Raw genomic sequence first — 27105 nt, 5'->3', positions numbered from 1 at the left:
AAAACCACAAACTATTTGGAAGAAATTAAAGTTCTAAGTAAATACAGAAAAATTCCATGTTCATCAATTGGATAAGTCAAAACTGTTGACAGTTCTTCACAAATCTATCTATAAGTCAATGCCAGCTCTATCAAAACCCCAGCAGGCTTTTTGGTAGAAATGTATAAGCTGATACTAAAATTTATATGAAAGGTAAAGTCTCTAAAATAATCAAAATAGTTTTGAAAAAGAAGAGCATAGTTGGATGTCTTATGCTACTCAGTTTCAAGACTTCAGCAAGTATCAAGTTGAGTATCAAGTGTAATACTGGCACCCCGATACACAAATAGACAAATGGAACAGAATTGAGAGTCTAGAAATAAACTCCTACACTTAGGTTTTCAACAAAGGTGCCAAGACAATTCAGTGGGAAAAGGATAATCTTTTCCATTAATGGTGCTGAAATAACTAGACATCCAGAGGTAAACTAATGAATCTAGAAGTGCACTTTACACTCTTCACAATAATCATCATGAAACAAATCATAGACCTAAATGTAAATGCAAAACCATTAAACTCCCAGAAGATAACATAAGAGAAAATCTAAATGACCTTGAGTATGGCAATAACTTTTTAAATGCAACACCAAAGGCATGATCCATGAAGGAAAAAATTGGTAAGTTGGAATGATTAAAATATAAACTTTCTGCTCTGTGAAAGACACCACTCAAAGAATGAGAAAACCAACCACAGACTAGGAGAAAATATCTCCCAAAGATATGTCTGATAAAAAAAGACTATTAGCCAAAATATATAAATAATTCTTAAAACTCAATCAGAAAACCAAGACTCTGATGATAAAATGGGCAAAAATATGAACAGATGCCTCACCAAGAAGATACACGGATGACAAATAAGCATATAAAATGATCAATAGGCAACTGCAAATTAAAACGGTGAGAGGCCACTGTACACTTATTACAACAGCCGAAATCCAAAGCATGGATAACACCAGAAGCTGGGAAGGACACAGAGCCACAGGAACTCTTACTCACTGTTAATGGAAGCAAGAAATGGTACAGCTACTTTGCAAGGCACCACAGCAGTTTCTTAACAAAACTAAATATATTTCTGCCATATGATCCACCAATCACATTCCTTAGTATTTACCCAAAAGAGTTGATAATTTATGTTCACACAAAAACTTGCACGCAAATGTTGAGAGCAGATATATTCACAATTGCCAAAAAGTGAAAGTAACCAAGATGTCCATCAGTAGGTGAACAAATGAACAAACTGAACACCCAGACAACGGAATGTTGCTCGGCATTTTAAAAAATGAGCTATTAAGCCATGAAAATACATAGGGAAATTTTAAAGGCATATTACTAAGTGAAAGAAGCCGACCTGAACAGGCACCATTTTAATGCCCCAGATCCCAACATTCCATCAAGTCTGTGACATCCTAGGAAAAGAAAAGTTAAGGTTGTAATTTTTAAAAAATGGTTATGTGGGTGGAGGTGGGGTGAGTTGGTGTAACAGAGAAGAATTTTAGGACAGAGAATCTACTTAGTACGATACTACATGTCATGAGACAACCCACTGAATATCCAACACTAAGCGTGAACCTAATATAAACTATGGATTTTAGCTAATAATAATGTACTATTATGGGCTGAATTGTGTCTCCCTAACACTCACATGCTAAAGTTCAAACCCCCAGGGCCTCAGAATATGTATCAGGACAAAACACTTAAACCTAATGAGACCATTAGGTTGGCCCTTGTTCCACTGTGATTGCTGTCCTTAGAGGAAGAGGAAATTTGGGTCCAGAGAAAGACACTCTGCATGCACAAGAAAAGAACTTAATGAGAAGGTGGACGTTTGCAAACCAAGTAGCTGGGCTAAGGAAGAAATCTGTTATCTTTAACTTCCAGTCTCCAGAACTAAGAGAGAATCAAGTTCTGTTGTTTAAACAACCAGACTATGGTATTTTATCATGAGATTCCTAATAGGTAGGTAGGTAGGTAGGTAGGTAGGTAGGTAGGTAGGTAGGTAGATAGATATCAATATTGGTTCATAGACTATAAATTCATCACAACTAATGCAGTAAATTAATAATAGAGGAAACGGGGTCCTATACAAAAGAATACATTGTTCTTTAGTCTCAATTTCTCTGTAAACCTAAAACTGCTCTAAAAATGATGTCAATTATTGCTGTAAAATGTATTACAGGTTAAATTTATGGAGTACTGAGTCAGTGCCAAGCATTGTGTCTGGCACCTTCAAGCATTAGAATATTTTATGTAATTCCAATGACATTTTCTGTATGAGAGTAATTCATACCATTATAAATGTTTTCCTATGTGAATCATATTACAAAATCCTTAATTTTATATTTCATTTAAATTAATGAGGAAAAAGTTTATAATATATTTCAAACAAAGTGTTACTATATAATACTAACAACTATAATTATAGTTAATAACTAAAATCTCTTGGAAAAGATGAAAGGAATATTTGATTCAGATGCAACTTTGACTAAAATATTTACTTTAGAAATAAAAACATTCTTATTTTTGTATATCACCTTATGTATAATTAAAATCAATATTTTATAGAAAGGCTGGTTATTTTATACTCTAAAAGCTTTTGTCAATTCATGAGTAAAATCTGGAATTATTTTTTAAAATGTATTACAGGTTGAGGGTATTGAATGCTTGCCTAGTAGGTACAAGATCCTGGGTTTGATCCCATCACAAAAACAAAAAGTTACTTTAAAAATGTATCAGGTGAGTAGACTAGCAGAAAAGAGGATGAGAATATGAGGAAGGGAAGAGGGAAGTGCATGGTGTGGTATGATGAGGAGATAGAAGTTTGAAGTAGATTGTCTGCAGGTATGAATACGCCAAAACAAAACTCACTCTACTGGGTAATATGCACCAATAAAAATGCACACAGGAAAATCAAAGCAAAAATAGGTATGAAGTAGTTCTTAAAATCAACTTGGGCCCTTGCCACACATCTAGTGCAACAGATTCAATGCAGAAATTAATTCAAGATGGATCTCAGAGATAAATGCAAAGATGAAAACAATAAAGCTCCTGTGGGAAAAAAGCAAACAAATCTTCAAAACTTTGGGTTAGACAAAAATTCTTAGATTCAACACCAAAAGCACACTCAATTGACAAATCTAACTTCAACAAAATTTTAAAACTTTTTCTTCAAAAGATTTAATTAAGAAAGCAAAAGCCAACCCACAGACCACATGAAAATGTTTGCAAATCACATTTCTGATAAAATACTTCCAACCAGAAGAAAGAACTCCTACAATAAGAAGAAAGTAACCTGATTAAAAGTGGAAAGAAAACTTGAACAGACATTTCTTCAAAGAAGACATTCACGTAGGTAATTATTAATGAAAAGCTACTCAACATTATTCATCACTTGGGAAATGCAAGTTAAAACCACAATGAAATGCCACTTTGGGCTACTAGAGTGGCTAGAATAAAAAAGACCAGCAATAATAAGTGCTGACAAGCACATGCAGAAATTAGAACCTTCAAGTAGTGCTGAAAGAAATGTATAATGGTATGGCCAGTTTGTGAAGCCATGTGGCAAGTCCTTAAAACATTGAATGTAAGATCATCAAATGACCCAGCAATCCTACTCCTAGGAACCTACTCAAGAAAATTAAACACATATTTCCATAGAAAGTCAGTTAAGAGACTATTTATAGCTACGTTACTCATAATGGTCAAAAAATGGAAAACAATCCATCAAATGATAAATACATAAGCAAAATATAGTATGTTCACACAATAGAATCTTACTCAGCAATAAAAAGGAACAAAATACTAACACATGCTCCATTTTGTAGAACATCAAAAGGACCATGGTAAGTGGAAAAAGCTAGACTTAAAGACTAGATATATCACTCCATTTGGGTGAAATGTGCAGAAAAAGGCAGAGGGCACATCAGTGCTTGCCTAGGACTCAGATGGAAACAGACTGACATCAGACACCACCGAGTAGGGTAATGGTAATGTCCTGCTATGCTTGGGATCCAAAATGTCCCCAAGATGTTCACTGTGTGGAAGGCTTGATTGCTATGGGCCTTTTTGGGAAGTGATTGGCTCATGAGGGCTCTAACATCATCAGTGGGTTAATCCATCACAATATTGTTGGGAAACAGGTGGTGAGACCCACTTGAATGGACTGGGTCACAGAGGCTTGATGTGTGTACCTTACCTGGAACTCAGCTCTTTCCTGCTGGCTATTTCCTTCTCTCTCCACTTCCCAGCTGCCATGAAGTGAGTTTTCCTCCTCCGTGCCCTTCTACTATGATGTTTCTGCTGCATCATAAGCCTAAATGCAATGGAGCCGCTCCGCTGACTATGGACTGAAACCTTGAGCCAAAAAAAACCTTTCCTCATTTAAGTAAGTTGTTTTCCTGAGGTGTTTTGTCACAGTGATGAAAAGCTGACTAACGCATGTGCTAACACTGGATTTTGGTGATAGTTACACAACCCTCTAAAATTTCTAAAGTATCTGAACTATACACTTACAACTGGGAAAATTTAGGGCTATAACATTGTATTTCAATGAAATTGATTTTAAAATGATATAATGAGAACATGAGCAGTAAATGATGATAGTTCACAAAAATTTATTATATATTCTATAAAGAACTAAAAGAGAGAAATTTGAAGGCTGCTAACACAGAAATGATGAATGTTTAAAGAGATGAAAATGCTAAAGACCCTGATTTGACCATTTCACATCAAATACATGTATCAGCTTCTCTACCATACCACAGAAATATAATTTTATATCAGTATTTTGAAGATACAGTGAATTAATTTTTAAAGACTGTAGCAAAGCAAGAATGAAAAGGAAACAAAACCAACTTAACACTGGAAACCTTGCAGAGCCCCCTTTATCGAGAGATCAGGTTTATCACCTGGCTATGTTGATGTCACGGACCCTGACCCTCCTGCATGTGAGAAGGATACCCCAATATCCCTCAAGCCCATAACTCCAGTCTAACCATGCAAAAATGTTAGCCAAGTGTAAATTAAGGGACCTTCTGCATAGTGCCTGACCAATACTTCTCAAAAGTGTCCAGATGATTAAATAAACAAATAACAGGGAAAAACCAAGAATGCTCACAGATTGGAAAAGGAGACTAGGAAGGCCTGGGGAGAACATACAACATGGTATCTTAGATCAGATCCTGGAAGAGAAGAAGGACATCAGTGGAAAATTAACCAACATTAATGTCTTTGCTTTGAACATTGTTCCATAGTAATGTGAGATGTAGACATTAGGGAAGGTGGTTAAGGGTATATAGAATCATTCTGAACTGTCTTTACAATTCTTCTAAAAATCTGAAATTCTCTCAAAATAAACTGCTAAAGAAAAAGAAAAACAAGAAAAATTTACTCTACCAGCCTTTTCTAAGGGCTGATCATATGCTCTGGTTGGTCAAATAAAATCTGTCTTGTTACAGCAATTCCCAAAACCAATTCATTTTTTTTTTTTTTTTTTGGTACCAGGGATTGAACTCGGGACCTTGCACTTGCAAGGCAAACGGTATAACCACCAAGCAAAATCCCAGCCCCAAAACCAACTCTTATTACCACCTAATTAAGACAGGCCTGAGGCAATCAGCTAGCTGCCCTCAGATAGGCTCTCTTCTCATAACCAGAATATAAAAATCCAAAGAAATGGCTATAATGTCACCTGGAATAGTTGGGAGGAGCCCTAGTAGTGACCTCATCCATTCTACTCATTGCAGAGACATGGCAACTAAGAGGCTCAAAAAGGTTTCAGACTTAGAGGACAGGGACTTGGTTCCAGCTGCCCAAGAATACCTCTGCTCAGCTCCCAGTGCAAACAGAGACCAGCCCATGCCACTCAGTTCTGCTGGTGGCAGAACTGAGCCAAGAACTAAGGTCTCTCGGCATCCTGTGTCTTTCTTTCTGGCTACTTCATGTCCCAAATCACCTTCACTGACTACACAGGTTTTCTCTACAGCTAACAACTCTTTGAACAAAAGATTAAAACATATTCCAGATGTGTACTTTCCAAAGTCAGAATAAAGCTGCTATCGCTCAGGTAGATTTTAATATCCAGAAAGACCTTGTTATGGAAGGCTCACCAGTCCTGGAAAAGGGCCCATGGGGAGGGACACAGAGACCACGCTTGACAGTGAGTACTGCAGGAAGCAGGAAGCCAGGCGCCAAGTGCAGGCCTGGTAACGCACAAACCAATCAGAATTTCCATTCCATGAGGCCACAGCAGGAAGGGCTGATCAAACTGTCAGTACTGTGAGACTATTTTAACCACGAATGATAATTGGAGAAGATGAGAAAGGCCAAAATTTACTACACTGAACATCAGAATTTAAAAGACTAAACAAGAACAAAAGAAACTCAAAAAAAAAAAAAAGACAGAGAAAATGAAAAGAAAGAAATTAATAAAATAAAAGATAGGAAGGATTTTTTTGTCATTCAAAATGTGCTAAAGTGCAAAAGGAGACACAGTAGATCAAGTATATGAGGAATTCGAAACAGAAACATTACCAGAGATGTGACAGTGATTTAAAAGGTAATAGAATATCCTAATAAATCAAAGATTAATTAAAAAACACATCCCTATGACAATACAATCTACCAAAAATGGACACAAGGGAGAATAGAAAGACTGAACAGTCCTATAAACATTGAAATTTTAAATTAGTGATTAAAAACCTCCCACACTGAACACAACAGAGGTAGGTTGTGCTAAACTTCTAAAGAATACCTTCCAGAGAGCAGAAAAATGAAGAACAGTTCCTTTTCAGTCTATGTATACAGTATAAGCTTCTGAAGAAGAAAGAAATAGCCAAAGGTAGGGAACCAGAAAAAGGAAAAGATAGCTAAGCATGCAGAAAAATGGATAAATAATAGCTGTCTGGTGAACATTAATGACAAAACAGTAAATGAATATGAATGAATTGGATTCTAGGCTGTGTATAAAGTTAATTGAACTCACCACAGGAGCCTGGTGTTTCTGCTCAGTGGCAGGACCTTTCTGGAGAAATGCATTGAATAACTGGGACCTAAGATGAAACCATGATTGGGAACATGGACGCACAGTGCACATACAAGAGGGCTGTACCTCAACAGCCCGGGAAATCTGGACCAAGGAACCTCTCAGAGAATAAGGCAAAACCTACAAGAGAGTAAACAGTGGAACCGAAAACTTCCCTTTAACAATAATATACCCCCAAAATAAATCAAAGAAACAGAGGGAGAGGGTTAACTTAAGTGAAGATATGAGTGACTTCTTACAGTACCTGAGACAGAGCTCACAGATGGTCCACCAGAAAAGGATAAAGGAAGACAGCCAGAGAGTAACAGAGGAAATTATCTGCTTCAAAAAAGAGATTTGTCCAGAATGAAGAAGACAGAAGGGAGAAGATTACGCAGGTAAGTGGCAAGACAGATACCATAATGCATTTCTCTGCCCAGCTGTTTTGACAACCAAAATAGGGCACAGAGAAAGTTTTAGTGTGGCTGATAGAGTGCCCAGCCAGTGGAAGCCCCATTGTCAGTGAATTTCATATCGCAAAGTTTCGTTCATGTGGCTGTAAAGCACCTACGTAGAGGAAAGCCTGCCTCACTGGATGCGTGTCCTTGGAGGACACTGTGAGGCCCAGTCCCATTCTCTCTCCCTTTTGCTTCCCACCATGAGGTGAGCGTTTTCCTCCATCCCGCTCCCACCTCAGTGTGCTGCCTTATCACAGGACCAAAATCAACAGTGCCGACTGATCATGGCCAGTAATCCCTAAACTGTGAGCCAAAAGAAAATTTTCTCTTCACAAGTTGACTATTGCATCCATTTTTCTAGCAACAGAAAGCTGATTAACACATTCCTCGAGAACAAATTTTTGTCCCTGGAAGCAATGCCACTTCATTGAGGAACAGATATTTTAGGTCAGTTTTAAACTTTCCAGGACACGAGAATCACACAGTGGACTTGGTAACTCAGATCACTGAGTCCCATTGGGTCCAAGAAATCCTGTATCCTACAAAGCATGGACAACATAATACAGTGGCTTCTGGAACACTCAAAAACTTAAGAGTTGTCCAGCAATGAAGGGCTACCTAATAGTCTTGACTAGACAAAGTCACAGTCCAAGTTGAGACTCTAGAAAAAGAAAATCTTCCATGGAATATCATGTGGTGTCTGGCAAACTCATTAGCCCTTCTCTAAAACTGCCCTTACTGCAGCCTCAGTGAAACAGACACAGCCAGAAGCCCATATCCGAGCCACAAAACCCAGCCTGCCTGACACAGGGAGCTGAGTTACATACAGGTGGACCCGTGAGCTCAAGCATCCAAGCCACATACCACCTGGGCCAACCTGATTCTTTCAAGAGGCTTTGAAGGAATAAAATGACTCTGGCACTACAGTAGGAACTGGCCTTTTAGAGCAGGAAGAGCTACAGGTCAGGTGGCCATCATAGCACACTAATGTCCAAGCTCTGAGAACACAGGAGACATAAATATCTTAGTCACTTACTAGTTGCTGAGACCCAATACCTGACATCTGCCAATTAAAGGAAGAGAGGTTAATTTTGGCTCACAGTTTGTAGAGGTTTCAGTCCGTAATTGGTTGGCTCCAAGGCAGGGCACAGGAGGATGATGGAGGAGAACTGCTCACAGCATGTTGGACAGGAAGCAGAAAGTGGAGGGAGGAGCAAGAGGAGATAAACTTTTCCAGGCCACACCCCCAGTGACCCACCTCTTCTGACCAACTGGACTATAAGCCCCCATAATCCAATCACCTTCTCAGAGTCCTCCCTGTGATCCCACAGGCTTTAGGGGACATCTACGTATAAGCAAATAAAGAAAGCTGTTTGACAAAGAGGGGACAAGAGGGGCTCCCATCCCAGAGTAAGAAACCAGGTGGCACCTCCTGCACCCCGCCCACGCCCTCCTATCCCACAAGCCCAGGAGTGGACCTCTGCTCCTCACAGTCACAGTCCCCTTCTCTGGTTGGCAGAGTTGGCACCTGAAACAACACTGCATACTTGCCACTCCATGTGTTAGTCTGAATGTTTCCTCTACAGTTCAGGAGGTGACACGCAGGACACCTGCTTCATGGGACATAGTGCAGGAGTTCCTGTGGTCCAGAGTTTTCTGGGCAGGACAGCAAGCAGGGTCCCCCAGGGCTCAGGCCACCTTCGCAACACCATCGCCACCCCAAGGGTCACATGCTGGTCTGCGCTGCTGATCACCTCCTTCATAGCGTCAAGCAGCACTCCTGCTTTTCTCACTTTCGTTCCTGTTGAGCTTTCAGGAACCTGAAATGCAAAGCTCTTCTTTTGAAATTTTTATCCCAAAAGAAAATACTTGCAAGCTCTGTCTTACGTTGACCTACTCTCCATTCCCCAGTCCAGTATTTTCTTCCCTTGAATGCTAGACTCTTGCGGGTTGGTGCTTTGAGAGGAAAAATTAAAGTAAAACCTCACTAATTTTTATTATCTAGAAAGAATATCAGCGTGAAATAGGGAAATAACTAGAGTGTCAATATTTTGTAAGGAAAGCAATTATAGAGCCACCACGCAAAGGGAGAAATTCAAATCAGACTATTAGCAGGATGTTCCCAAAGAGAAGCCTACCTGAAAACATCTTATTCATTCAATACAAAGGCACCCACTTGTTTGAGTATTGAATAGGCTCCTCTGTGATGAAGAAGCACAGTCTACTGATACACACATCGACTGGGATGAATCCCAAAGGCATTACACTGTGTGAAAGAAGCCAGCCGCAAAAGGCTAAACACTGTCCAGCACCACTTCATATGGTAGTCTAGAAAAGACAAAACTCTAGTGATGAGAAATGAGCAGCAGTTGCCAGGGGCAATGTAGGATAAGGGTGGCAATGACTATAAAGGAAAAACATTAAGGTTGGGGGCAGATGATGAAATTATAGTTTATGTTCATTTTTACTGTGGTTACATGAAATGACATATGAATTGAAATTTTACAGTTCTTTAAACTCTCTCAAAGCCAATTTTAGTCTATTATAATTTTTTAAATTATGTTTAAAATCTCATAGACACAAAAATGCATGTGCTAAGATGCTTAGAAACAATGTACAGGTGCTCCTCAACTTAAATCATGGTATGATTACCGAATAGTTTCTCTGGTGTGAAAAACTAAAAGTGTAAATAAGGATCAAAATGTATAATTGATACTGTGAAATAGGAAAAAAAGGTCTAAAGGAGTAGGGGAAGTGGGAGGGGTAGGGGAAAGGAAAGAAGGGAAAAGAAAGAATATGGGAAAAGGAAAAAATGGAAACAAAGTCTTTGTAAATAGGGAAGGGTGGAGGGGGTGAAGGGAGGGCAGGGGAATGGGGAAAAAATAAAAACCAAGATACGTCATGTAAAGGTACAAGATCCCAATGATGAATGTAACTGTATTGTATACCTAAAATGTACCAATAAACTTAATGGGAAAAAAAAGTCCAAGTACGCTCCCTGAAGGAACAAATAAACTTTTAAAAGCAAAAAAAAAAGATGGTATGATGAGCCCCAGAAAACCCATCATAAGTTTGAAAATATCGTGAGGGAGAAATGCAACTTATACACTGACCATGACCCTGTCAAATGAAATAACAATGCAGTACATCATACAGTGTCACCTGTTACTGTCACCGGTGGCTTGACTGATGAGGAGTTGTGACTCACTGCCAGTACCCAGCATTACAAGAGAGTATTGTACTAATACCACTCACTTAGAAAGAGACCAAAAGTCAAAGTACAGTTTCTACTGAATGTATATCATTTTCATATTATCATAAAAAAATTTTAAAGGTAAGCTGAACCATCATAGATTGGAGACATTAGAACACTCTTCAGTAGGTACAACCTGGCTCATGTGATCATATTTATGCTTTGAATTCATGTTTTGTTTTCCTCACAAAATGAAACTATAGCCTTCAGGCAAATTCAAGCTAAATTAACAGATATTCTGAATCACATGGATCTAAGCTAGTGATGAGAAGCTGAGAAGCACTGTGCCCATATCTTAGGTCAACACAACACTGACCAGCTCCAAGACCGAGCCAAGGCTGAAGAAACATCACTAATTGTTTCCAACTTGAGAACTGAAAGCCTTCCCGCTGTCAGTTACATCACAAGTCTTCACACGTATGCTGTGGACTGGATGAAGACTCAGCGGTGCATGCATTGGAAGCGTGGTCCTCAAGGTGGCGCTATTGGGAGGCAATGGGAACTTTAAAAGGTGGGGCCCTGTGGGAGACCCTCAGGTCGCGCTGGGGCCACTGCACTTGGAAAGCTTAAGGTGGTCCTTATGAGACTACTTGGTAGTTTGCAAAAGAAGATTCTCATAAAAAGAGCAAGCAAGCCCGACCCCTCTCTGCCCACCCCTGGCTTCCTGTTCCAGATGTGATCCTTCCTCTCTTCTGTGCTCTGCCGTCTGCCATGAGCCCTTCACCAGAGCCTGCACTGTGTTGATTGGACTAAACTGAGTAAATAAACCTCTCTACTTCATAAAGTTGGTCTGTGTCAGGTATTGCATCACTGTGATGAAAAGCTATACAAGTGAACGTTAACAAGTTAAATAAGTAAAATAATAAAATTCTGTAAAAATATATCTGGCTATCATCTAAATTACTTTTCAATTAAATTACCTACATGCTGCTAATAGCAACTATTTTTAAGTTCATGTAAATTCATTGCTCTCCCAACTTAAAGATATGGGGAAAAAAGATCATAGATAAAATTCTATGATCTACACCTGCATAGAATCCATCTCAGATACTGGTGGTAGAATGAAGTGACTATGCAAATCTTCACATATGAGAATTATTTAAAACCAAAATTTAAAAAATGTTCAAAGACACCATGAGGCATACAAAAGCTCATGGAAGGCAGAAAAATTTTTAATTTCAGAAAACTGTAAGTGAAATAGGTAAAGCCTGTGAGTTTCCAGCTTACTACCCATAGAATCTAATTCTAATCCTGTGGCTACAGAAAATATTGGTTGAAAAAACTGTAGCCTGGCTGGATAAACGTGTCAAATATTAGAAATCAGGACTTGAAAAGTAGCAGAAATCCAATGAGGAACAACATGACAACCACAGAACAAATGAGACACAAATTGACAGCATAAAATCCCTAAATCCCTGGTTTATAGCTAACATACTACTGAATGAAGAAGACCTCAAAGGACTAGAATTAAAAGAAGTCAGAGACCAGAGAGACCTCCACTCCTGAAAGATGGAACTACACAGTTCCATCAGTTGGTGTGTTCAGTTGGTATGTTCGGCACCTATCTTAACCAAAGCTATTGCTCAGCTGGGGCAGCACAAGCGACAGAAAGCTGAAGCACAACCATTTGAAGAATCAGAGTACAAAACCCAAAATCAGCAAAAGCAAGAAACCCAAGGAGAAGATAGACAGTTTTAGACATCAATTTGCAGGCTTCTGCAGAGCCAGGTGAAAGAAGCAACCACAAGAAGCCATAGAAATAGAGATCGGCAGCCAGGAGTCACAAAGGAGGCAAAGTTTCCAGTGGTTTGCAGTGTGAGCTAGGCAAGTTAAATGCCTGCTAGGACAAAATCCAAAAATTCTCAGAAAACACAAAGCAATTTTGTTCCTGCAATATATTTGCAATGACTAATTACCAAAACTACTAAGCATGCAAAAAACTGGAAAATATAATCCATACTCTGGAAAAAAAAAAGTATGGAATATAACTGACTTAAAATAGACATTAGTAGATAACAGCTTCAAAATAGCTTTAAAAATACATTCAAGGGCTGGGGATTTAGCTCAATGGTTCTGCCACCTGCCTCACAAGTGCAAGGTCCTGAGTTCAATCCCCAGTACCAAAAAAAAAAAAAAGAAATACATTCAAAGAATTAAAATGATTAATTTTAATTAATAAAATTATTAAAGAAACATTCTAGAACTAAAATGTAAAATAACTACATTTCTTGGAGGGCTAAGCAACAGATTATAGATGGTAGATGAAATTTATATAGATCTAATGAAATCACATAACCACAGCACAGATAAAAATTTAAAGAAAAATAAAATTTCAGAGACCTACAAAATTATATAAAACACCTCCATGTACATATGACTGGACTTCCAGGGAAAGAAAAGGGTAAGTAGTATGAAAAATACTTGGTGAAACAATAACCCAAACTCTCCAAATTTGGTAGAAAACATTAATTTATATATTCAAGAAATTCAGCAAGTCCCAAAAAAGAAAAATCACTCCTGGACTGCTATGGTTTAAATGTATCCTCTAAAATGTTCACAGTTCACATAGAAATTTAATCATCATTGCCATGTGATCAAACCATGGTGCTTTGTAGAGACGAGATTAAGTCATATGACTCGAAATTCATGCATAGATCCATGTAGGCACCTTGATGTTGGCCTTCTAAGCCTCCAGAACACTAAGAAATAAATTTCTGTTGTTTATAAATTACCCAATCTCAAGTGCTTTGTAATAGCACCACAAATGAACTAAGTCATAGACACATCACCGTCAATTGGAAAAAAAATAATAAGCCAAAGTTAAAGGGGAAATTTTGAAAGTATTCAAAGAAAAATGCCATAGTGTATATGAGGAAACAAAAATAAGAGTAACAGCTGATTTCTCACCGGAATTAGGAAAGCCAGAAGTTGGAGCAACATATACCAAGTGCTGAACAAAAAGAAACTGTTTCTAATATTTTCATAATTTTTATTCTGATAAGCTACCTTTCAAATATTAAAAAAATATGTAATAAAATAAAAGCCTACAGAAGCACAAGGCAGTCACAATCTCTGCTTCATCTCCACCAAGCTGGAAGCCCTTGGGATCGCTGTGACCAGGAGAGAGACAAGACCAGGCACAGCGAAAGCCAAGCTCTTCCTGCCCTGCACCTGCTGTTCCCACACATCAAGTCAGAATGTGCTAACAGTGGTACGACTAGCAGGATGTCTGTGCTGTAATGATTCTCTTACAGATTGAAAATCAGCTGTTTGGTAGAAAAATGGTCATTAATGAGTCTCCCAGGGAGGAAGAAGTACAAAAAGGTTTTCTTCCATTTTAATTATTCTTCAGGTCCATGGGTCTCTATCTAAAATTAACACTGGTCTCGGGTGAAGCTCAGTGGTACAGCACTTGCTTAGAATGTGTGAGGCCCTGGGTTCAATCCCCAGCCATCCAAAAAATAAAATAAAATAAAAATTTAAAACAACTAAAACCATGATTACTTGAAAAAGTGAAGTGGTGCATCAGAATCCAGGGCCTGGTGACTATCATGAGGAAAGCTGTGGTAAGACCTAAGTGCTAAAGGCCCTGTTATTGACCTTGACAAACATTTAACTAACAAATGAAGGAGCTGTTTAGGTGTAAAACTGGTCAGATCTCCCTGATATGAGAGAAAGAGTGGGCAGGTTTATTCCATCCTAGACAGGCAGACCATATACACAATGTGAACAGGGCTCAATATCAAAATCAGCCTTTTTATCCCCCCAGAAAAACTCAACTCCAACAATAGTACATTTATGCCAATTTTCCAAGAAAATTAATTTTTTACTAAAATCAAGAACTTTGTGAGAACCAAAAGCTGGGACCAGGAACAGCTGGTTCTGCAATGTTGACAGTCTTTAAAAGTTGAAGAAACTATTAAAGAAAACATTTTTAAAGAAGAAACCCGTCCTTCAGCAAAACGGCACTTGTTCCACACTTCCAGCATGTCACTACCCCTCAAAATAAGTCACAGTCACTTAGCCTAACCTTGTTATCATGGCCGGACTTCCCTTCTTCTGAGGTAATGTCTGTAAATCTTGGCATTCAGTGTGTTTTCTGCTCCACGTGTCACCTATTAGCAATGGTATTTTTCCTGAAAGCTAATTGGTAATATTAAAGAAATGGAAAAGCATAATGCTTCCAAAGCCATTGTACCCCATTAACTATCACAAGTCTTTTAAAGGGGACATGGCACTGCCTAGGAATCAGACATGCTTTTCAGCCTGGTTTCCAGCAAGACAAGAAATGGAGTGCAAATGAAATCCATACCTTGGGTTTATTTACACAACGGTTTAGTTAGTGATACTTCCTGTGCCAGAAGATTCTCTCCATGTAATACTCACACTAAGGTAGCCTTCCGAGACAGGCAGACATAAAGAATCCTCATCCCCCACCAAAAGCCTGAAACAGTCATGGCCCCAAGCTTCAACATGTCCTTACCTTTCAATTTGGTTGTGTAAAATCCAACAGCTGCTCCATTTTTCCACAGAATTTTAGCTTGCTCCTTCACAGAGTGAGGTAAAAAAAACATATCATCATCATCCAACTTTCTCTCCAATCTTCCAAAAATAATGACATTCAGAATGAAAAGTACAATCCTTTCCCCAAAGGACTGAACCTTTGAAGAAAAAGAAAAAAAGAACAACCACCAAGTGAGACCTGAGAGGAAAATCAGACATGATAAATTTCGCACTTGGAATTGACTCACAAATTGGGGCCAAGTGTATGTACCACTGTTTTAGGATTGTTTTTGCACTCAGGAACCAGAATGTAAATCATTGCTTCTCACAGATGTTCTCATACCACTGACCTATCACAACAGTGTGGCCTCCAGGAACTGGTGACAATGCTGGAGGTTCCTGAGTCCCCAGGGATGTGCACGTGGAATTAAGTTGACAAAGCACAATTAATCACAGGTGAATGAAACAGGAAGTTATCTCAAGGGGAGCCAGGGTAAGCCATGTCATCAGACTTGCTGAATATGTCCTGAAATAAACCCAATCTGCCATTTTTAACAACAGCAGGGTGTTGGCCCTAGAATTCTGCTCCTTGGAGGAGGAAAAATAATTGGGGTGGGGATCAGTTGCTACATCAAAAGCAACTGATTTTTGATAGCTTGTGACAGATTGCAAACATAACTTGGAGTCCCAACCCCAGAGAATTACTGAGACTCAAGGATCATCCCATTCTAGGCTAGAAAATAGAACTGTCTTGCCCATATCAAAGTCATCACAAATAAGGAAATTGAATTGTGGTCAGGACCACAGAGTTGGAAGATTTCTCCTTCATGAGTCAAAATGACTCCATGCTCATGTCTTTAAAATTCTCTGCATTTTTATAGCCCACAGATGGCAAGAATATGGCCACAATCAGGGTCTCCCATGCATCTACTCACTACATGGCTATGCCTAGATGTTGTTAGCAAGCGTTCAATCACTGTGACAAAATACCTCAGAAAAGTCAACTTAAAAAGAGGAAAGGTTTACTTTGGCTTGCAGTTTCAGAGGTTTCAATCCATGGTAAGTGGGCACTGTTGCTTTGGGCCAGTGTCAGCTCACTCATCACGGACAAAGCACATGGGAGAGGAAGCCTGTTCACTTCATGACAGCCAGGAAACAGAAAGACAAGAAGGATCTGGGGTCTCAATCTTCCCTTCAATATCCCTGATGACCCAACTTCCTCTCACTGAGTCTCACAAAGGTTCTACCATTCTCCAAGAGCACCAGTGGCTGGTTAACCAAGCCTTTAATACACAGGTCCTTTGGAGGACATCTCAGATCCAAACTAGAACAATGGTAGTCTCATAATCCTCCTAAATGCAGCCCTCCAAACAGCCACAAGTACCTGCTAAAATGTGACACACCAGATGCAACCAATCATCTATTTGTGCAGTGGCAGTATTGTTATGTTGGATTTTATTCCTACAGAAGTGCTCCATTGTGAAAGACAGCCTGCATGCTGTGAGGTGCACATGTGTGTGTGTGCGTGCACGTGCACATGTGCATGACTCCCACATCAGCCACACCATTAACTGGGCTATGACTTCCACCGACACAGTGGTACTATTTGAGTCTCACCACCCGCTGGGGACATCTTGGTTTACAGATGAAGAAACTGAAGCTCAAAGAGGGTAAGTAATTACATTTATTGATTTTCCTGCCTTGTTCCAAGGAGGTCTTGAGACATCTGGAAAGGTCTCTGTCAGAAGCAGGTGGGGAACTACAGGCAGGGCTTCTGAGGCCCCAGCCAGCACACCTCAAGAGCAGTCAGCAAGTGATTCCCTTCTGCATCCTTTTCCATTAGAACTGGGACTTAGTTTAATGCAAATACTAATGCTTGATTTCATATTTAATCTTTGGCCTTTAAACCATCATCATCATCATTGTCATTTATAATTGTGGGCTCTTAGCCTGGATTTGCTGGGAGACATTCAGCCTCACACACTTTGAACTTTGGTTTCCTCAGGTAATGGATGGTTAAAGGACTTCACTCATGTGACCTCTAAAACTTGTCTATATTTCAAATGCTCTGATCATAAAAATAAGGCAGCTCACAGCACCCTAGCAAATGGTACAAAGTGTTCAGTGCCAGTAAACTTATTAATTGGCTTAGAATGTAAAATATTTCACCTTCATCCAGAGCCAAATTTTAGATGAGGAAAAGATTTGTGGAAATCTAACCAGCTCAGCCTGAGAAGCTGCCACATTTTGTCTCTCAGACAGTGGCAGCCAAAGCCCGCTCAGACTTAAGAATAACTAGCAAGTCTCAAAACCTTATCGGTGTAATGTGGGAGGTTCTATTTTTCAACTTATAAAAGCAAAAGGTTCAGAGGAAAGATAGAGGAGAAAAGCAGATTGCATCTGGCAGAAGGGAAATATCCAATCAAAAGCTGGCAAGAAAAAAAGAAAATTCACTTAATTTGTCCAATTTCATTATAGGGAGCAAAATTTGTAGCACGTGAATTTGACTTAGAAACATTTCTTAAGACATTATACTTAGATCCAGTTATAATTCCTCATTATGACCACTAATTATGTTAACAGAGAGAACATTAAGAAAGCTTTTTTTGGTAATTTGTGAAGGATAACTGGGTAAGAAACAAAGTGTAATTAAAAGGAAAAAAAAGTAAAGACAAAGTTCTACAAATGAAGAAAGGAAATATTCCCATGTACAGAGAAGGTAGGATAGATTTTTACAACATCATTCATTTAGTGAAAATAATGTTCAAGTTTCTTTTCCTTCACCATTTAGGCCACATTTGCAGAAACTGGGGTGGGGAGGTGCTTCTCATTTAAACTTAGAAGAGATGACAAATGAAATAAGTGAACCCTCTTGTTCTGAAACATGATATAAAAAGCAAATCAGATTCTTCCTAGCATTCAGAACAACCAGTCATTAAATAGCCACCTGGTCCACCTGTGACAAAGGAGCTGGGACAACAACACATCCAGGTAGATCCTGTACTGCTGGGTACATCATATTCCTTTGTGAAACTCAAGTCACTCTTAACTTGTTTGGGGGGGAAATGTCTTTGCAAAATAATACCTATAGAGTCAGATAAGACCAGACCTATAAAATACAACCCAAAGAATGGGAAAAGATATTTGCAAATCATATAAAGGAATTTATATGCATCTAGAATATATGAAAAATTCTTATAATTCAATAGTAAAAAGTCAAATAATCCAATTTAAAAGTGGGTCAAAGTTCACAATAGACATTTTCCCAAAGAGTATATATAAATGGCCAATGAGCACATGAAAAGATGGTCAACATTCTTGGCCACTAGGGAAATGCAAATCCAAACATCAATGAGATACTACGTCACACCTATGTGGATGGAAAATGCAAAAAAAGACAGACAATAGTAAGTGCTGGTGAGAAAGTAAAATAGTGCAACTGCTGTCACTTTGCAAGACACTTTGGCAGGCTCTCAAAATGTGAAATATAGAGATGCCATATGACTAGCGATTCCATTCCTAGGTACATAGCCAGGAAAACCGGAAACAAATGTCCCCAAAAAACTATATGTAAATGCTCTTGAACCATTGCTCGTAATAACTAAAAAGTGGAAACAACTCCAATGTCCATCAACTGATGAATGGATAAAGTGCAGTACATGCATGCAATGGACCATTATTCAGCCAAAAGAGTAATGAAGCACTGATACATGTTATAGCGTGGATGACCCTTCTGAAACTAGGCTACGTAAAAAAGCTGAAAAACCTACATATTACAAGATCCTACTGAAATGGAATGTCCAGAATAGACAACTCCATAAGAGAGAAAGTCAATTAGTGTTTGCCAGGCCTGGGGAAAGAGAAGAATGAGAGGTATCTTCTAATAGGTACAGGGTTTCCTCTTGGAGTGATGAAAATATCCTGGGAGCGCTGGTGATGGATATTCAACTTTGTGAATACACCAAAAGTCACCAAATTTTATGGTTTAAAAGAAGGAAACTTATGGTCTGTGAATTACATCTTGATGAAATTGTTGCTTTAAAAATAGAACTGGCTGGGTATGGTGGCCCATGCCTATAATCCCAGCTACTTGGGAGGCTGAGGCAGAAGGTTCAAAAGCTCGAGGCCCACCCAGGCAACTTGGCAAGACCTTGTCTCACAAATAAAATTCACATTTTGTGAGGATGAGGCTGGAGAAAGGACTTCAGTTCTAGTCCAGCCCGGGCAACTTAGTGACTTATAAAGACTCTTGTCTTAAAGTAAAAAATGAAAAAGGTTTGAGGATGTAGGATGTAGCTCAGTACAAAGGCCCTGGGCTCAATCTCCAGTGCCATAAATAAATAAATAAATAAATAAATAAATAAATAAAATTTATAAAAGGATTGGGGGTAGAACTCTGTGGTAGAGTGCTTACCTAGCATGAACAAGGCCTTGGCTTCAATTCCCAGGTCAGGGTAGGGGGTGGAAATAGAACTAAAAATTGTTCAACTGACAGAAGAAACTGGATCATGAACTTCTCCAAACTGAACCTGAATAAATGCTGATTTTCCATTCAGAATCTACTGGAACCTGTGAAATGGGCCAAATGGCATTCTAGAAAACCAATTCAAGACTACAGAGAAGCCTCATTTTTAATTCCCAGCTACAGAATTAATAGAAATACAGCAATCAGATGAAACGGCAGACGTGAGTCAGAGTCCTCATCTTGGCTGGTACCTACATCCCTCCTTAGCCTCTGCCCTAGCCAACATTCAGCCAAAAGGACTCTGCCTGGACCTGTAAGGAGCTGCTGCTATGCCTGCCTTCACCCTCACCATCCCAGATCTCTGTTTTACAACTGCTCTGCAAAACAACATTGCTTCAAAGACGCCAGGCTTGAGCTCAGAGCTGACTGGACCCAGCTAAACCACTTGCTAGCTGCATGACTCAGCTTCAGTTTCTGCATGTGAAAAACAAATACCTTGAAGATTCTGAAATTAGGTAAGCTCTGTAAAGAGTCCGAGGTAATACATAGGACAGAATCTCATGCCAATAAACATAGCCGGTACTCATGAGGTAGAACTTTCCCACACAATAGACAGAGTGCAGATTAATGTTACCAAGCTACTCAGGCAGGTAAAATACATGCACCACGGCACAATACCTGTTGCTTGTAGGCAGGTGTTACTGTTTCCCTTGCTTACAGGGTGGTGTGGATTGATGTGTCTCCACAAAGGATGCTGCTGTCCCAGCCCCCGGTATCCCTGAATGTGACCCTACTTGGAAATGGGTTTTTACAGTTGATCAAGCTCAGATTTGAGCATGAGGATGCTCCCTAACCCAGTGTGTCTGGTATCCTTATAAAAAGGGAGAATTCAATAGAGCCAGATGTGCCTCCTGCAAGAACCCTGTGAAGGCACATAAAGGAAGCCACCTGGGGCCACCAGAAGCAACAACAAGGATGACCAGAAGCTAGCAAGCAGCCTGGAGGACAGTCTCCCTCTAAGCCCTCAAAAAAAGCCATGGTGAACTTGACTTTGGACTCCACCCTGTAGAGCCATGAGACCAGGGTTTGCTGTTTAAGCCACCCACTCTGATGGCAGCCCTGGGAAAAGAATAGCCAGCAGCAGAGTAGACTGTTTGAAGTTATTAACAGCATAATAAATACAGTGATTTTGAAAATCTGTTTTGCAAATGTTCCCTTCAAATCTCATTGCCTCACCTTCCTGAGACCTTCTCTTGCTGGGTCAGCGGTTCTGAGCACATCTTCCAGGGACCACCAGGATTCCTTTAAGTAAACAGCTACAACTGAAGAGGAAACAGAAAGGAAACAATGATGTGTACCCAGAGAAGTGGTCAGAGGGGGCAGACAAGACAGCATGGAGCCACTGACAGGGTGCAAAGGGAGGATTCTTTGTGGGTAAAGTAGGTGATGTTTTTAGATTGAAGTTTTTAAGAGCAATGATGAGGACATAAAGTGACCATCTCTCAGGGGACAGCACAGATGTTTCATAAGTATATCACTTAGCTTTCTTGTGGCTGACACAGAATATCTGTGCTTTACCCCAAATTAAAGAAGAAGAGGTTGAATTCAGGCCATGGTCAGCTGGCCCCAAGGCAGGAACATCAGGGTGACAGAGCATAATGGAGCAAAGCTGCTCACGTCATGGCAGCCGAGAAGCAGAGCAAGGGAGTAGCACCAGAGAGGGACAGGCAAGGGACCAGATGGAGCACAGCACCAGGATCACACCTCCACGAGCCACCCGGACACACCCAGGAGCATGTTCCACTAATCTGCCAGGCAGGTGTCAATCCACTGAAGCTGACATATCAGGATTAATGGTCATGATAGGAAGCCCATCTTTGGCTCTAAAACAAGATATATCCCAGTGTTGCTGCAAAAAAACAGGATATACAAAAATACAGAAAAAGGCAACAGGTAATTACAATTTTTTCACATTACAACGTTTATCAAGGTCCAGTCATTTGCCACAACTTGGAACTCCCTACACTTAATGAAATCCAGTATTAGGGAATTAAGTGAACCCACTTAATTCCTGTGTATAGAGCATTCTCTTGACACTGAGGTCAGGGCTGCCTTATTTTACATGATTTTCTCCCAGTCTTACAATGAAACCATCATCAGCATCTTTTGGAAGAGGACACTGAAGTTCAGAGTGGTAAAGTAATGTGAAAGCAACTAGCTGGAAGGAGCAGAAGTGGGCTCCAGCCCTGGGACACTGGACTCTAAATCCAGTGTGCTGTGCAACAGGCCAGGGATGGGGGTCTTCTCTTAGGAATGACGGAGCCCTTATGGGGTGGCGGAGGTGTCTGTGGATAGGAAGCTCTGGGGTTAAGATTCATAGCAGTAGAAGGAGAGAGACCACTCTCTTCCTCCCACTCTGTCCTAGTTACTTCCTCACCACTGGGACAAAACATCTGATACTCACAAGTTAAAGGAGGAGAGGTTTATTTCAGCTCACAGTTTATAGAGAGTTCAGTCCATAGTTGGCTGATTCCAAAGCAGGGTGGCAGACAGGGGGACATCACAGAGGAGAAACAGTCCTTGGCAGGGCAGGCAGAAAAAGCAGCAGCTTCCCTTTTCCTTTTTATTCCACTCAGGCTACAAGCCTATTGGCTGGTGCCACTCACACTCAGGGTGGGTCTTCTGTCTTCAGTTAATCCATTCAGCTACACCCAGAACTATGCTAAACTAAACCAATCTGTGGACTAATCTAGTTATCACACCTATGATTCAGTATCATACACCCCTAATCCAGTCACTCCCACAAGCCCCACCTGGAAGCACATGAGGCTTTAGGGACATTTTAGGAATAAATCATAGCACACACTCTGGCATACCTCTGGCCCATTGGTTCTGCCTCAGAACATTCCTTTGATCAAACGTGAACATGAGTCCTGCTGCTCTGAAGTTCAGGCCTTGGGTGCACAGATTCCCCACTACAACTGCCCAAATCAGTCACCAGAGCTGGTTTAGCTCCGGTTCTGGTTTAGAATACCAGGTACATGGTTGGCACAGGGTAGGTGCTCAGTGTCTTCCAGTCAGCGAGCTGATTCCCTCCCCTCCTCATCGTCCTCTTCCTCTTCCTTATAAATCCACCTCCTCCTTATGCTGCAGTCACCACATCTCTCCAATTCCTTCTGCTACCTTGTGATCGTCTCCATAGAGGGCTGAGACAGCCCCTCATCTGTCCTCTTGCCTAAGTCTCCCCCCAATCCATCCCTCCTGAGTGTCACTGCCAAAGCCAGTCCCACTGTCGCCTCTGCCTCATTCTCTCAGCTCAACAACCCTCTTTCCTTGCTTGAGAATTGCATTTTAAACACCAAAGTTACTGAGGTTGCTTTCCAGTACTTTTTAAAACACTTTTTAAAGATCATGACTGAGATCTGCTTCTCAAGCCAGACATCTGAAGCTGGGGACTCTGGAACTAGAAGACAGATTTTCCCAGTCAATCCTGTTTAGAGAAAGATCTACAGGACAATATCAGCATGAGGTTAAAAACAAAGTTGATTCATTCAATTCATGCTGCTAGTTTCTCTTAGTTCATTGAAAAAAAAAAGGTTTTATGCTATTATCTGTTTATTCTTTGTAAGAGAATCTTGTTTGTCTGTGAGTAACTACTTTGAAGATAATAATACACTGTATATAATTATTGATATTCTTCTTATTTTGTTATGAAATTTTGTGGGGTTTTTTGATAAAATAAAAAAGTAGGAGAAAAAATACATTTAACATAAGGTTTGAGACTTCAAACAAATTTTGTGGGCCACTCCAGGTAAGGGGCCACAGCCTTCCCCCCTTTTCCACTCTGATGTTTGAGAAGAATTAGTAGAAAACTCTGAGAAAAAGAGACTACAAGGCATGAGGCAGGTACTCACCATACCTGCACAGTCAGCTGCTCTTTTCCAAAAATCAAGACATCTAACCCACTGGCAGTTTCATGTCGGTGGTGAATTACCATCTCTGACAGTGGCTCCAAGTTTCCTAGAGCCAGCTGGGAAAGAAGGGCCAATTAAACGCTTGACACCTGCCTTCCTTTATTCATTTATGTAATTCATTTCCAAAATGGCACCTACATGCACTTACATGAGCTTTATGAAGCCATAAGGATTACTTTCCTGCTTAATAAGGTGAACCAGAAGAAGATGTTCAGTTTACTGATAGACTATGTTCCTGTAATACAGATGTTCAATTTACTAATACAGTTTCCAGCAGAAAACATGTTCGTGTGGTACCTTGCAAGTTTTACGGCGCCATGCACTGCCGAGCATTAATTAGTCACACACACTGTTGCAAAATAGATTGAAGTAGGGTTTTTTTAACTCACTTAAACTGCTAAGTATACATAACGGTACAAATGAAGTCTGATCGAATTTAACAATCTGAAATAAACCGTGCTCCAAACCATCCAACACTTAAAAGCGGAATCAGCTTGCTAGAAAGTAGCAGCTTTTGATCAAGGAAGCGGATATCTCATCCAGAGGAGGCTGGAAGGAGAGATGGTGGCAGAAGCTGTCCCCAGCTCAGCAAGGACAAATGACAGATCCAGGGGGGCTGACGGGTGCCACAGAACCAGCCTGAGGGCATCGCTGCCAGCATCCCGTAGCCAGCCTGCTCCCAGGGTTTGAAAATGGAAACCACAATATTTGTGCTTTTGAAAAAGGAAACATACCTTCCAGAGCAGCATCCTGCTGTTCCCCACCACCCGGGAGCCAGGGACAGAGGAGAGGGGATGCCGGCTGCAAGATAGGCAGGCAGTGGCGAGAGCCACCGACAAAGCACTGTGAAGAGCCAGCCTTGCTGCTCCAGTTTCACTTCCCTCCCCCGAGTGACAGGTGATGTGGCCCATAAAGTTGTCAGTAATGGATTTTATCCCATGACACTCCAAGGTTCCCAAACAAGTTAAGACAGTGAGGTCCCTAAGCGAACTCCCAGTGGCCTGGATCCATCCAGTATGCAGCAAGATCAACCGAACTCAGCTCTACTTGGCTGAGTTCCCAGTGGCATGAACAGTGCTGTCTTCAGCCCCAGGGGCTAGGGAATAAGCAAGCCTCCATCCTGGCCCCTGGGAGCTGGCAGCCTACAAAGGAAGAGATGGTAAACCAGCTGCTCCAGCGCAGGGCAGGCATGATGGCTGTCATGAAGACCCAGAAGGGGAGACACCTCTGCTGAGGGGAATTACAAAAGTATCCCCAGAGAGCTTTACCAGCCTTGTAGCACTGAGAAAGGTTTCACCAGGCAAGAGTGTGGGAGAAGCACTGCCAGTCGTGAGCAGAGCCCAGAGCCCTACATGTCTAAGGCCACATTCAAGCCAATGCAAGCAGTTGGGACAGCAGGGCAAGGACTCAATAAGGAAAAGACCAGCTCCACAAACACCAGCTCCACAAAACACCAGCTTCATTCACTCACAAGCTCCTAAGGGACTTTAGAACCAATGGAGAGCAAGACAGCATGAGGCATTTTAGATATGGCCCTGGGTACTTTGTGGAGGGGACAGAATTCAGACTTCAAAGTCAGACAGGCTCAAGTGCCAGCTCCTGCTATTACTCACTGCATGACCTGACCTCATGCCCTCCCAGGTCCTGGTCCATACTCCTGTTAAATGCAGACCACAGCACCCTCTCACCCGGTGCCTACACAGGTTTGGTGAGACAGTTCACAGCCAAACTTTTTCCTCAGTCACTGGAAGGTTTCTGGTGGCTTCTAGAAACTTCCTCTACCTGCTCCAATAAACATTGCTCTAGGATTGCAAAGAAATATGAAAAGCCTTTGTTCTTTCCACTGTCTGTAAGACAATGGAAAAGGCTGTGTGGCACCCCATCTTCTCCTGACCACCTTTCTGCTCACATTTGCAAATAAAGGTCTGTTACAGCTGCTGTCTGTCACCCCCCCTCTTCCTTCAGAGACACACACATCTCACACCATTGTCACCCATTGCTGAGGGGGCACCACATCTGACTAAGACGTGGACCATACCAGGCCCGGGACCGCCCAACAAGATTCTGAGGCCTGCTATCCCACCTATGATTTCTCAGAGCAACTAAAGTCTCTTTCTCTGAATAGGTTTTGAATTGATAAATAGGCAAAACAATCATTTAGGGGAAAAATAGCATGGTTTTCCCATAGGACAGGTCAGAGACCCGGTTGTCATGTTACCCCAGATGGATGGGCTACGACAGCTGGGGCCACTGCATGGGGAAGGGTTTTGAAGCTATGGCCTCACTCAGCAAGGAGGAGGGCTGCAATGAATTTGCACCATCCAGCAGAGGACGGTGGCTCCTGCGGTTGTGTCTGCTGTCCCTCTACACTCGCCCCAGTACAGACGACAGTGGGAGTCAGCAAAGTGGTACACAGACCCGCCAAGGTCATGATTCCTCCTCAGTGCGCATTGCCAGTGCAGCCCCCAGACTGAGTAGCCATTATGTGGAAAGCACTGGCTCCATCCACTCTAGGAAGCAAATATGGACCCTTCCAACCCTCAGGAAGACAGAAAAGGACCTGGACACAAAGCAGATAAAGTCGGAGCCAACCCAGGGTCCACAGAGCAGAAGAGCAAGGAGGAGATGCCACACAGGGCATCCTAAGCAAGGGGCTGAGAAGAGTCTGCATGGCAGGCAAATGAGCAAGGTGGCAGTGCAGGGAGAAGGCCACTCCAGGTAAGGGGCTGTCACAGCCCATCCATCCAGGGTGACCGGGACAGAGCACAGAGGCCTCAGAGCTGCAAGGGGAACAAAGTCACTCAGCCACCAGCCACAGGCATCAGAAGAGAAGGGTGTGAGCCAATCACTGCTTTAAAATGATTATATTCAGCCAGGTGTGGTGGCTCATGCCCGTAATCTCAGCACTCTGGGAGGCTAAGCTCAAAGGATAGAAATTTGAGCCGAGTCTGAGCAACTTAGTGAGATCCTGTCTCAAAATTCAAAACAGACTGGGGATGTAGCTCAGTGCTAAGGCCCTTGTTTAATCCCTAGTACTGAAAAGAAAAAAAAAAATTCAGCACATGTCCAAGCAGCTGGTAAAATGCCAAGTTTAGTATTCTGCAAGATGGTTAGCCAGCTAATTCTGTTTCTCCGTGAAACTCAAAAGAGTGCTCAGACCTTGCAAATGGCTGCACTGGGGATGCGCATGAGTCCAGGTGGGTCTCACTGGGCCCCAAGGGAAGAAGGGACAGAGACAAGAGCGCAGAGCCAGGGTCACATCCGGCAAAAGGTCTAAGGAGGGGACAGGCCACGGCACTGGCTGAGAGGAGAAGCTAGCATGGGCTACCCAAGCAGAACCACGGCCTTGGGCTTTTTGCTGCTGTGGGATGGAAAGGGGCACCTGCCATGCATTCA

The 27105-nt window shown here is 41.3% G+C and overlaps 1 protein-coding gene across 3 annotated transcripts in view; it reads right to left on the bottom strand.

Moving 5' to 3' along the window:
• Positions 1-27105, bottom strand: part of Fam169b (Protein FAM169B) — an 85305-nt gene that overhangs the window by 18426 nt on the left and 39774 nt on the right. For 2 of the 3 annotated variants that reach the window (XM_087188304.1, XM_087188305.1), the window contains exons 4-5: positions 20972-21057; positions 15251-15428 (exon numbers count right to left, since the gene is read on the bottom strand). In XM_087188304.1, coding sequence (XP_087044430.1) covers positions 15251-15428; positions 20972-21057 — 264 coding nt within the window. The remainder of the gene's footprint in view (positions 1-15250; positions 15429-20971; positions 21058-27105) is intronic. The other variant, XM_087188306.1, reaches the window with a different exon arrangement.

The sequence above is a fragment of the Heterocephalus glaber genome, unplaced genomic scaffold (assembly GCF_053883595.1).
Source record: "Heterocephalus glaber isolate CG9 unplaced genomic scaffold, H.glaber_assembly_v1.0 deba00001531, whole genome shotgun sequence".
In the NCBI taxonomy this organism is placed as follows: Eukaryota; Metazoa; Chordata; class Mammalia; order Rodentia; family Bathyergidae; genus Heterocephalus; species Heterocephalus glaber.
Note: the sequence above shows the minus strand (reverse complement) of the source record. Positions and strands in the feature narration are given on the sequence as shown.